This window comes from Balaenoptera ricei, chromosome 4, assembly GCF_028023285.1.
Source record: "Balaenoptera ricei isolate mBalRic1 chromosome 4, mBalRic1.hap2, whole genome shotgun sequence".
Classification (NCBI taxonomy): Eukaryota; Metazoa; Chordata; class Mammalia; order Artiodactyla; family Balaenopteridae; genus Balaenoptera; species Balaenoptera ricei.
The window spans coordinates 92,299,395-92,312,111 of NC_082642.1; the positions used below are offsets into that span (position 1 = coordinate 92,299,395).

A 12,717-nucleotide genomic window follows, 5' to 3' on the forward strand; every position below is an offset into this window, starting at 1 on the left:
TATCAGGAAGGCCAATCTGCCTCCAAAATAGAGAGAAGATAGTTTCTTCTTCCTCTAGGACAGTACAAATAGTGGAAACTGATTGTATGTTAGAATAGAGCTTGTCTGTACGAAAGGAGTGGTGCTTTGAGATAATACTCATGTAATCAAGCTAGACATCCTAGAAGAGATGAGCTTTTTGTGGGATTCTGAGGCAAATGAGTAAAGTCTCGTTGGATAGGCTGAGCACGAGAGGGTAGGAAAGAACAAAGCAAGGCTGTGGGAAGTCTGCCAGGCCGGAGTGGAGGGTTGCACTGGGAGGTCGGCAGGCAGACTGTCTGGGCCCAGCTGGGGACAGTCATAAAACTTAGACTGTCCTAGCTGGAAGGGACTTCAGAAGTTATCTAGCCACTTCCTTGTTTAATAATGGGGGAAGCTGAGGCCTCAGGGTCACGGCTACCCAAAGGTGAGTAGCAGAGCCTAGACTGGAACCCTAGCTCTGTCTTTAAATCAGATGCTCCTCCATTCTTTGTTTCAGTGCACTGGGAACTTGGGAAGCCTGGGACATCGCACTAGGGTCCCCACACGTGCAGCCCTTGCCCCTTTTCCCTCCCCAGAGTCCAGCCTCTTCATTCCTTTGGGAGGCTGCTGCCCTGGCCTTGGCTTTGTCCCCAGTGAGAAGGAGCCAGTCCGTGGAAAGTTGCCCTGGGAAGTGTGTGCCAGGCCTGCCAGGAGGCCCACTGCCCTGTGGCTTTTCTCAGACCCAGACCTAGACCCAGGACAGAATGCCTTTCAAGGAGGGAGACTAGGAGGCTGGGAGGAAGCCAGGCTGAGAGTGGGGGTGGGACAGGTGCTCTCTGTCCTGCTGAAGTTGGGGGTACATACGGGTGGTTGGTTTCTACCTCCCCTCCCCTTCCCTAGCCCTTGTCTCCCTAACTAAAAGGGGAAATGTCAAAAAGTCAGCTCCAAATTCCAGCTGAAATATTTCAAAAATTGATACTTGCCAGGAAATTAGTTCTTTAAACTAATTTTGCATATAAAATCCATTCCAGGGGTGGGTGATTCAGAGTGGGACAGCGTCCAAGGCTTTGTAACCAAAGACTGGGGCTTCTTATTCAGGGTTTAGGAGGCAGGGAACACAAAGGATTCTGTTAGTTGTAAAAGGTACAGCCTATAGGGCGACAGCCGCGTGTCCTCTGTGGCAGCACCTGGGCTGGGCATGGGCGTGGCGCCTCAGCCTCAGGCCTGACTTTGTAACTGAATACAGTATGTGCAGACACCAAAGAGGGCCAAAGGGACTTCCCTGGTGGCGCAGTGGTTAAGAGTCTGCCTGCTAACACAGGAGACACGGGTTTGAGCCATGGTCCGGGAAGATCCCACATGCCACGGAGCAACTAGGCCCGTGTGCCACAACTGCTGGGCCTGCGCTCTAGAGCCCATGAGCCATAACTACTGAGCCCACGTGCTGCAACTACTGAGGCCTGTGTGCCTGGAGCCTGTGCTCCGCAACAAGAGAAGCCACCGCAATGAGAAGCCCACGCACCGCAACAAGGGGTGGCCCCAGCTCACCACAGCTAGAGAAAGCCCGTGCAGCAATGAAGACCCAACGCAGCCAAAAATAAACAAATAAATAAATTTAAAGAAAAAAAAGAGGGCCGAAGGGGCTGATCAGCTGGTTAGATTATCTGGGGTGTGGCTTCCAGGCAACAGGCCTCTCTGACCTTTGCAGGCTCCAGATGAACCCATGATTAGCCTTCAAAGTCTAGCAGAGACTTAAGTTTGTGGCTGCAGGCATTGTGAGCCCCATGCCAAGGAATGATATACTTAGTGGGCCAGCCATGGTATCCCAAGTTCTCTACCTCCCATCTGCCCCCTCAGACTGCCTGGGTACCTCAGGGTGAGGCCTGGGGAAGGCCACCTGTACCTGCCTCATTCAAGGCAGGTAATAGAAAACAACAGAAGTGCTTACCTGCTTCCCCCATGGGGAGATAGAGCTTACTCCAGCTTGGGGGTCAGGGCACCCCACCATTTAGAGCCTCTGAGGGGCTTGGCTAGGGCAAAGCAGGGCCATCTGGTCAGTGTCTGCTCCTGATTTTTGCATCTGGGCTGTGTGCTGCTTGTGAGAGGAGGAAACTCAGCTGAGGAGATGTCGAAAAGGGTTCCCCGGAAAACATGGCCCTTGGGCATCTCGTCCTCCTGCTCCACGCCAACCCCAGGCCCCACACCCTGTGCTTGAAAGAAAAGTGGGAACAGAGTGGGCTCTACTGGCCAGCAGCCTGGCAGAAGGGGGGTGCCAGGGGGCTGGGCCTCACCCCCAAGTGACCTCCCATGGTTGACCCAAGCCCTGTTAGCCTTCTGTGCTGAGTTCTCAGGATGCTCTGAGGGCCTCCCAGCCTTCCCAGGGCCTGGCACTGAGGAGGCACCTAACTGCTGTGTGTGGCGCACAGGAGCACCCTGGGCCCTCAAACTCCCCGAACCTTGAATCTGCACCCCCGAGAGCTTGAGCATTGAGGAAGGTGACCAGAAGGGGACCCCAGAAGATGAGAGGAGTGCTAGGGAGCACAAAAGATCAACCTCTCCTTCTGTCATGTGGGTCCCAGTGTCCAGGAGTGAACAGTGACCCCCACCCCGGGACCCTCAAGAATCATCTGCCACACAGTGGGCTGCCGGTGCCTGACCCGGAGCTGGTCCTCCATTGGGAGGGAGGCCAGGCAAAGGAAGGTAGATACCCACATGCATCAGCAGAGCTACGGGACACATGCTCAGCTCTCTGTCCACGTGGGGGTGACATACACACGTTCCCAAACATGGGCCTACAGGCACAGGTGCCCATCAGGTGGAGCCCACACATCTGCAGTTGATATACACATACACACAGAGACACACACAAACACACACATGTCCCAGAATAGATTTGTACTGGTCAGCAATCAGTGGGGTGGGATGGGAAAGTTACAGGTCTTGGATTCAAGTAGACCCAGGTCCCAACCCCTTCCCCTGCTAGCCAGCCCTGTGAGTTTAGGCAAAATTACTTAACCTTGATGAACTTCATTTTTCTTACCTATAAAAAGAATGCTGGGCTTCCCTGGTGGCGCAGTGGTTAAGAATCCTCCTGCCAGTGCAGGGGAGACGGGTTTGAGCCCCGGTCCGGGAAGATCCCACATGCCGCGGAGCAGCTAAGCCCGTGCGCCACAACTACTGAGCCTGTGCTCTAGAGCCCGTGAGCCACAACTCCTGAGCCCACGTGCCACAACTACTGAAGTCCGAGCACCTAGAGCCCGTGCTCCACAACAAGAGAAGCACCGCAATGAGAAGCCTGCGCACCGCAACAAAGAGTAGCGCCTGTGCGCTACAACTAGAGAAAGCCCGCGCACAGCAACGAAGACCCAACACAGCAAAAAATAAATAAATAAAAACAAAACAAAAAACAATGCTGACCCCAACCTTTCAGAGCTGCTATGAGTAAGTGAGATGGATTGTGTCTACGGTAGGGTCTGGGGCATGTGTCAGCCCCTGAAGTGCAAGTAAGATGGCCAAGTGCAGGGAATAAGTGCGAGACCCCAAGAGCCCAACACTGCATCCCGGAAACTCCTGGGCCTCCCTTTCTTCCCTTTGCGTTGGGCGCAGCAGTGCTCTGAACCTCACTGGGCTGTGTGGGGACAAGAAAGATAGTGGCTGCGAGTCATGAAGGCTGGAAGGTGCTGCATACGACATGGTTATTATCAGGCAGAGTCACCTTTGGCTCTCAGATCTGCCCCTCCACTTCCCCTCGTCTGAGCAGAACCTTCTTGGCTGGTCAGAGCCCAGAAGTGCCAGCAGGTGGCAGCCTTGTGGGGTCGGAGGGCTGATCTGCTGTAAGCCCAGCACAGCGAGGTTGGTTGCAGCCCCTTTCCTGAGCAGAGGGGCCTCAGCTGGTCATGAACAGCTTTAACAGTGGGCTGAAGAATCCGGGGCCCTCTCCACCCAACGGAAGAAGAAAATGGGTCACCCTTGTAGGGAGACACCTGTTAGGTTTTTAATACAAAAAGTTCTGATCTGAGGGCATTCACTGGTGGGTAGGGATTGGAGGGTGCTTTCGTTTCATGAGCAGGTTAAGGGGACCTAGCAGGTAGGGGCACCTTGTGAGGAGAAGGAATAACGACCTCTGTATTAAGGGAGCATGGAGTCAGACTCAGGGTCACGGGGCAGGCTGACCGGGGCCACACAGTCTAGACCAAGGGGCTCCATCACAGCCCTTAGCAGTGTTAGTCTTCACTCTTCCTTGACCGAGTGATCTATTGATTGTATAATTTTTGTAATATACTTACAGAAAAGTAGTCCTACTTCTGGATGCCTACCGTAGCTATTGCCCAGAAGATTCTTTTTTTTTTTTTTTCCTTTTTAAACAAGAGCTGGAAAAATAAAGCGTGACCAAAGTGGGGGAGGGCCCTGCCCTAAATCTAGGTCTGGTGTGGGTGTGTTAGGGTCACAGCTTAGCCCAGGGTCCTGTCTTCCCTGGGGTCAGCCAGCCAGCCCATGGCCAAGTTCCCGCCTGCCCTGCCCTCCTCACAGCCCCAGGCTGGGCAGGCCCTTGGCCCAGAAAGCCTCTTGATCTGTATTGATCCCTTGAATTCTTCAGGAACCGGGTTGGTGAATGCAGTTGCCAGGTGTCACTGATGCCACAGAGCAGCCCTGCCAGAGCTGTCCCGCGGTGAGTACCACCCAGGGGCTGCCCAGCCAGGGCCCGTGCCACCACCCGCCCACCTTCCTCCTGCTCCCAGCAGGCCCAGCCCAGCAGGCCCAGATTGTTTGTATCCTCCAGTAGAGGCTGCCCGAGCCAAGAGGGAGAGATTGGAAGGGGAATGAGGGAGGGAGAGCAGGGGAGGAGAGGGGGGTGAAATTTTTTTTTTTTTGGCATACACCCTTATAAGGCTACTGAAGTCATTACCGATGTAACAAACCAACTAAGCAAGCAAGCGCCTCTCACCAAAGTTCCCTTCTATAAACACGGCCTGGCCAGCCCCCCTCCCCTGCCCCTCCCCTCCACCCTCCCTCCCTCCCTGGGGATTTGCTCTCCCCTGACGTCTCTTTCTTACCCAGCCCCTTTTCCTCCTGCTACTTTCCTTTTTCCCTTCACTGGTCGCAGGGGGAGGGAGCCTGCCAGCGGTGAGGGCCTCTGCAGCCGGGGAGCTGGCGCTGATGGTGGTGGCGGTGGTGGCTACGGGAGCCTGAGGCCCGGCTGGCCAGCAGGAGGGCAGGGCGGGCCCGACGAGGGAGACGGCGAGGGCGTGCGCGGGGTGCTCACGAGGCGTGTGGAGACGCGGCAGCACACCGAGGAGGCCATCCGCCAGCAGGAGGTGGAGCAGCTGGACTTCCGCGACCTCCTGGGCAAGAAGGTGAGTACCAAGACCTTGTCTGAAGAGGACCTGAAGGAGATCCCAGCCGAGCAGATGGATTTCCGCGCCAACCTGCAGCGGCAGGTGAAGCCGAAGACTGTGTCGGAGGAAGAGAGGAAGGTGCATAGCCCCCAGCAGGTGGACTTCCGCTCTGTCCTGGCCAAGAAGGGGACTCCCAAGACCCCTGTGCCTGAGAAGGTGCCACCTCCAAAACCTGCCACCCCAGATTTTCGCTCGGTGTTGGGCAGTAAGAAAAAATTACCTGCAGAGAATGGCAGTAACAACTCTGAAGCCTTGAATGCCAAGGCAGCAGAAGGTCCCAAGCCTGTAGGCAATGCCCAGCCTTCAGGGTTTCTGAAAACCGTGGGCAATGCCAAACCGGCCGAGACCCCCAAACCCATGGGCAATGCCAAGCCGGCCGAGACCCCCAAACCCTTGGGTAATGCCAAGCCGGCCGAGACCCCCAAACCCATGGGCAATGCCAAGCCGGCCGAGACCCCCAAACCCTTGGGTAATGCCAAGCCGGCCGAGACCCCCAAACCCGTGGGTAATGCCAGGCTGACTGAGACCCCCAAACCCGTGGGCAATGCCAAGCCGGCTGAGACCCCCAAACCCTTGGGTAATGCCAAGCCGGCCGAGACCCCCAAACCCTTGGGTAATGCCAAGCTGACTGAGACCCCCAAACCCTTGGGTAATGTCAAGTCAGCTGAGACCCCCAAACCCTTGGGCAATGCCAAGTTGTCCGAGGCCCTAAAACCAGCTGGGAACGAAGAACTTAAGAAGGAGGTTAAGAATGATGTGAACTGCAAGAGGGGCCATGCAGGGGCCACAGATAATGAAAAAAGACCCGAGAGCCAAGGGACAGCCCCAGCCTTCAAGGAGAAGCTACGAGATCTCCGTGTGGTGGAGGGTGCGAAACTGCTGCTCCAGTGCCAGGTGTCCTCTGACCCCCCGGCCACCATCACCTGGACACTGAATGGAAAGACGCTCAAGACTACCAAGTTCATTGTCCTCTCCCAAGAAGGTAACACGGTTGGGGCCGGGAGGAAGGGTAGCTCTGTCCCAGCCACCGTCAGCTCCTGGAGCCCTGGCTTGTTGATGGTGTTAGTAGCCCAGAGCCTGGGTGGGAAAGGCCACTCTCTGTGCCCCTCACTCACAGGATTGGTACCCGCCACACTCCATTGCTGGGGGACAGGGGTGGGTGCCTGGTCCCCCAGGCACATTCCCAGATCTCGGCATCTGTCTGGCAGAGCCCCCTCATGGCACCCCTAGGCGTGGCTCCTCAGAGCAGGCCTGGGCTAATGCCCAGCTTTGGCCCAGAGAAGGCTCCGATCATAGGCTTGGAAATGGGGGGCACCAGGGGCTTGGGGCTGAGAACTGCCTTTGAAGCAGTATTTTAGGTTCAGGTCAGGGTGTGCAGTGACGGGATGTGATTTGGGGTCAACAACTTAAGTCTTGATAACATTGTGTGTTTGAAGGGACCCGAGGGGGAAGCCAAAACCCCAAGCAGCGCCTACGGCACACACTCACAGGCAGACAGAGCCACTCGCTTCCTAATTTGGATGAGACTTTTGTTTGCTGGTATTTCACATTCTTGGGTTGTGGAGAGAAGAGGGGGGGCCCTAAATCCTGCCATCTGGGGCCTTTCAGGGTTTGGAGTTCTCAGATGGGCCAGTTTAACCTAGAGAAGAGATGGGGACGAGAGAGGTATTTTCCCTGACCCCTCATTTGGTTTGAAATGTTTTCGTAAATCCCAGTCCTGGATGGGAGCTCCAAGGACAGCAGGCTTCCCACGCCCCACTCTGGTGGCCGGCCCTGGATAGAGTCTGGCCTGACTCGAGGCTGATGCTGGTGCTTCTGGACAGGGCAGGGCACAAGCTCCCGGGGATGTGGCATTTTAACCTTGAGGGGTAGAGGGCAGTCAGAGGCCCTAACAGTCCTGTCAAATCCAGATCAGCTGAGACAGAAGCACTCCCCCCGCTGCGCTGCCTTCCTTCCCGTCCTCTGACGGCACCCCACTCCACCCCTCCCTCACCCCTCATCTGGCTTTCTTCCTTCCTCTTAAAAACCCTAATGAAGCATTTGAAAATGGCATTGTCCCTCTCAGCTCACGACGGAGTTTCTGTCTTCACTCTGCAGCTCAGACAGCAAATCTGGAACAGCTGAGCGTTTTGAATCTAACTGCTGAAGGAGTAAAGGGGAAATTGGCCAGGAGAGAAAAAAAGGGTGTCTTTTCTGCTAATGTGTTGACACGATAGCTTTTCCACCTGAAAATCCTCAGCTTGGTCGGGGCCTCCAGAAGCCATCTCATCCATCCCCCTGCCTCTGCTAGTTCGGCCTGTCCACACACAGGAAGGTATGGGGGTCACCATGGTGGGGTGAGATGTCCAGGGCAGTGGAAGCCAAGCCTTCCCTGCTACCTCTGTGGGCCCCTCCCTGTTGGAAAGTTTCGGGTAAAACTGACCCGAAACCTTGACCAGGAGGATTTCCCAGGCTACCCTGTGGTGACCTCTCGGGGCGGGACAGAAGGTGGGCAGCTGCCATCGTGGGGACATGTGTGGTCCCATAGTCCTACACGCTGTGAGGTCCATGGCTGTACCACCCTCGGGGAAGCTGATGTTGGGACGGCTGAGGGCAATGCCCATGGCTGTGCAGCTGTTGTGGGACCTGCGTGGAACCTGCAGAGCCACCAAGAGCTGCTTATAAACAATCAACTGGACAGAGCAGTGTAAGCACACCTCAGCTCTGGTCTCAGAAACGCACCTGAGCCCTTAGAATGGATTGTTCATACCCAGGGTGCCTTGATGTAGCATAGCTGCTGGGCGCTGAGACCCTTTTACACTGGCTACTCCAGTGTCACCTCCCACAGAAAGCACCTCAGACGGACCCTTTAGGTCTAAAGCTGGGGAAGAAGACATGATTAAATGAAGGCCAGCACAATGAGAGGATAGAGAGAGACTGGGGTGGGGAGGGGGAATTATGGAGATAGCCCCCAAACCAACTTTTAAAAAGGTTCTAAATATTTGTAATTCTCCTTTGAAAAATAAGAATAGCCTGCACTAATTGAACACCACGTGCCAGACACTGACCCAGGCATCTTACTATGCTTTTCACTCATTTAATCCTCACAACCACTATACTGCCCATCTAACAGAGAAGTTAAGCACTTTGCCCAAGGCTGCACAGCTAGTTAGTAACAGAGCTGGGATTGGAAGGCAGGCAGTTGAGTTCCAACGCCTAGACCGCTGTGCTCCATCACCTCTTAGTTACTTCTTGTTAGCGTGTCAGTATCCTGGTCCTTCCCTGAACAGCTCCCCGAGAGCATTGCCTATCAAGGGAAAAGGCTAATGGCTGTTTATTCCGCAACACGTCAACAGTTGTCAGGAGGCTGGAAGACTGGTGGTGCCCTCTGGGCTTGTGAGTTCCTGGTATTCTCACTGCAGTAGAGGAAGCTGACCTTGAAACTGGCCTGGGAGGGAGAAGGCCTGGTCTCAAAGCAGCAGCCACGCTCTGTCCACTGCCCCTTCTCTAGTGCGTCCCTGTCCAAATCTACAAGAGCCCGGCTCAAACACAGACCCAGGAGAAAACCTGCGGTGAAGCCTTGGCAGTGACCGCTTCAGGAGGCTCCGCTGCAGGGAGGGGGACCTCTGAGAGGTATGAGTAAATCTACTCTCGATGGATCTGGAAAGAGAGGACACACACGCGCAGTGATAAACCTCTTCCAGCCAAGTGCCGATGATGAGCTGCTGGGAGTGAGAGGAGAGGGAGCTGAGTGCTGGGCGGCAGGGAGAGGCTGGTGGTGAAAGAGCAGGGCCTTGATCTGAAGTGTGAAGGCGGGCAGGGCTCGCAGCAGGAGAGGGAGGGGGTGGGCTTCCCAAGCAGGAACACAGGCAGCAGGCAAGGCGGGCCCGCTCCCAGCATCATCTGGGCTCGAGAGGGAGGCGCGGCCCCATTCCATCCCCTATCATGCTAAGGAACTCAATTCTAAAGGCAGTAGGGAGCCATGTAAGAGTTGGGAATGGAGAGCAATAGACACAAAGCTGGGGTTTACGGGTTTTGATTGATTCTGTGCCCAAAGACAAGGAAGGAGCTTACCGAAGAGGGTGGGGAGAAAGGTGGTGAGGCCTGGACGAACAAGGTAGTCATGGCCACAGACAGGAGATAACCAGTGCAAGAAGCAAAGGCAGAATTAACAGAACCTGTTGCCTGGCTTGGAAGGGTGGGCGGCTGGGGTAAAGGAGAGGAAGGTGTGGAGGCGCACTGAGTGTCCATGTGTGGGCGCCTGGGTCGCAGTGATGGTACCAGTGGAAATAAGGAAGGAAGCTGGAGTTCGGAGGGGTCTGTAGGGAGAAGGGGGGTTGCTAAGTGGGTTTCCCCGTCCTTCACACCCTACTGAGCATCCTCTCCACCCCCGCCTCCCTGACCCGTAACCCTTCTTGCTCCACTGCACTGAACCCCCTTCTGTTACCCCATCTAAGATCAAGATTCACTTCCTCCAGGACTCCTTCCCAGACTGTTGTCCCTGGGGCCTTTGGCCATGACAGACTCTTGTGCTCTTCCCCCATCAATGTGTGTGTCTGTGACCTACTGCTGGTGGGCACTGTTGATAGGTTTCAGGGGTGCTTCTCTGAACCCTGTACTTGGATAGGGTTCATAGCCCACAGGCCCCCCCAAAACATGATTATGTCCACTCTGTCTAGCACCAAGGAGAGCAGGAGAGGTGTGATGGCAGTCAGTTGAGTTGACTGTTCATCCTTGGAGGGACCTGTGGAGGTGTCCTTGCTCTTCTTGCATCCCCCAGAACGGCAGGGCGGATGGTGCTCCCTTACAGCAGCTGGGCCTGCCCTCCAGGCCTGCAGAGCGACCTCACCAGGCCCTTTCTGGACCTGCAGCAGCGCTGCTCAGGCCTTGGCCCGGGACTGGGAGGCCCATGGCTGGCCGGTGAGCTCTGCGCTGCTCCTGAGAAGTGCTTTCATCTTTATGCCTTGTTTCCTGTCCCCGGGCCAGGCTCCTCTCCCTGGCAAACATTTCTCCCCATCTATGAATGAGGGTTCATTTTTGTTGCTGCTGTCAACCGATGATTCATTTTTAATTGCCTTCAGTGTGGGATCTTGCAAAGGCTTTTTCAAAACCTGTATAAGTCCACCCTACAAAACACAAGGATTTATACAGCACCTACTATGTGTGAGGCAGTAGTCTAGCCCTTTTCATTGTATGCATAATCCACTTGAAGAATTCTGAGTTAGGCATTTTTTTTTTTCCTTTTAGAAACTATATTATCTTTTTCAATGGTAGGTTATGTTTGATTAAGTGTTCATGACTTTCTGTTGCATAGATCCTACCAGATCACCTGCTCGAGGAGTATGCCTTGGACATTCTCAGAACGGCAAATTTTTGTTTTTAAACTGACTGCATTCCAGGCTCAGGAAAAACATTCATAATAGTCACAGTCGCTGCCCTCCATGATCTAGCGTGGGAGAGAGGCGTGTGTTTCAGTAATGGCCTTGGGAGACAAGCTCTGATAAAGGTGAACTCAGGGCACCGAAGAGGTCCACCTATGGCCAGGGGTGCTTAGAGATGGCAAGGAAGGCACCATCCCTGAGGAGGTGACCTGGAGCTGAGTTGTACTGTCCTGGCATGCCGGGGGACCAGGTCAGGAGACACTGCTGACTGAGGGCAGCCTCGGAGCAGAGCCTCTAGTCCTTGGGACCACTCCCTCTACCTCATACACCCCACGCCCCCTCTCCCCACACACTCAGAAAAAGCACAAGACGGTGGGGTGGTCTTCAGACTCTGTGGCCTTGAGGGGCTCTCCCAGGGACCGGTCTAGCTGAGCCATTCATTGGATCCCTGGTTCCCATCCCCCTCACCTTCCTCTCAAAATTCCCCACCAGGCTGAGGCTTCTCAAAAAAAACTCTGGGAAACAGTTTTTCTTCTGGAGGTCAGGAATAAGCTGTCCCACAGGAAATACCAGATGCTTCAATCTGGGCCAGCCCAGCCTCCAAGCCTGCTGGGGGCCCTCCCCCAGCCCACGCACATGGCCAGGGGTCCAGGCTGTGAGCGGCTTGGAAAAACTGCCTTTCTGATGCTTTCCCCCCGTGAAGGGTGAGGGCTATGGTCTACATTCTCCACCTCTCCTGGGGGTCTCACTACTGTTTTGTCCCATTTGGGTTTAAGGCTGAAGGCAGCTGGGGGACTGAAGCTGAGAGACAATCAAGGATTCGACCAGGATGTCGGTTGGCAGTGGGATATCTGCTCCCCGAGCCTTAGCCTCAGACTGAGGGAAAATGGCAAGATGGGGTCCGTTTCTTCTAAGCCTCGAGTTTGGGGGCCAGAGGTCATCTTCGCATGCCCCTGCCCTCCCAGATGAATGGAAATTTCTCTCTCTAGAAGATAGTAACCCTCATTCCCCGATTCCTGTGCCGCATAGTTCTCTCTTTCATGACAGAGCTCCTAAAAATCCAACCTAAATCCTTTCTGCTGTAGCATCTGCAAATTCTATCTCCTAGCCACAATGGGAAGAGATCCTGAGGCATTGCCGACCCCGGTGGGAGGGCATAGTGAGGTCCTTCTGAGAGGTGGGGTCTCAGTGAGAGTGTAGGAGGGAGGGGCGCAGATCAGCCATCCTGCCCCGAGGGGTCGGCGGGACTGAGGTTTCCCTGTTGAAGACCTTACCCAGGTGCCAGGAAGTAAAGAGGACTATTCTGTCTCTGCTTTCTCCTCCAGCCTTAGTGAGGTTCTCTGGGCAGAACTGACGTCACCCTTCCTCTCTCTGAATATGCTGGTATTTGTTGGTCAAGTCTGTGCATCTGTCTGATGGGGGTGCGGGGACTTTTGAGATCAAAGGTCATGCTGCTTCGCACACGCACCTGGGACGCACACAGCTCTGCCCGCTCAGAGCCAGTGACTTGTGCCGGGCAGCGTGGCGGAAAGGGGGGCGGCCGGAGCCGGTGGCTCCAGGCGGCAGGATGCATGTGGCTCCGGCTGTATCCTCCTCCTCGTGTGATGACGGCTGCCCTGACGACAGGGCAGCTTTGGGCAGGACGCCGTGCTGCTGGCTTGTGTGTGTGTCTGATGGCAGGAACGAGGCTACTGCTGCCCTCCTGCCTGGCCCAGCAAGCCCAGTCCTCAGCTGGTGTCCCCCACACCCTAAGGGAAACTCCCCAAACGTGTCCCCCAGGGAAGTAGCCAGCCCTGGGATGAGAGAGCTAGGATGGGTGAGGACCAGACTCCTGTTCATGCCCAGCTCCGGGGTCCCAGGCTTGTCACTGTCTCCTCCCAACAGATCTGCCCACAGGCCAGTGTCCCTGCTGGACAGGGGCTCCTGCCCTCCCCCCACCACCTCTTTGTTCAAAATGCCCT

At 55.3% G+C, this 12,717-nt stretch overlaps 1 protein-coding gene across 5 annotated transcripts in view; it reads left to right on the top strand.

Annotated features, from left to right (window-relative positions):
* The window catches only part of MYLK (myosin light chain kinase), a 267,670-nt gene that overhangs the window by 180,743 nt on the left and 74,210 nt on the right, over positions 1-12,717 (top strand). For 4 of the 5 annotated variants that reach the window (XM_059920960.1, XM_059920958.1, XM_059920959.1 and 1 more), the window contains 2 exons: positions 4,598-4,669; positions 5,105-6,378. In XM_059920960.1, coding sequence (XP_059776943.1) covers positions 4,598-4,669; positions 5,105-6,378 — 1,346 coding nt within the window. Of the gene's footprint in view, positions 1-4,597; positions 4,670-5,104; positions 6,379-8,782; positions 9,009-12,717 lie in introns of those variants that run through there. The other variant, XM_059920962.1, reaches the window with a different exon arrangement.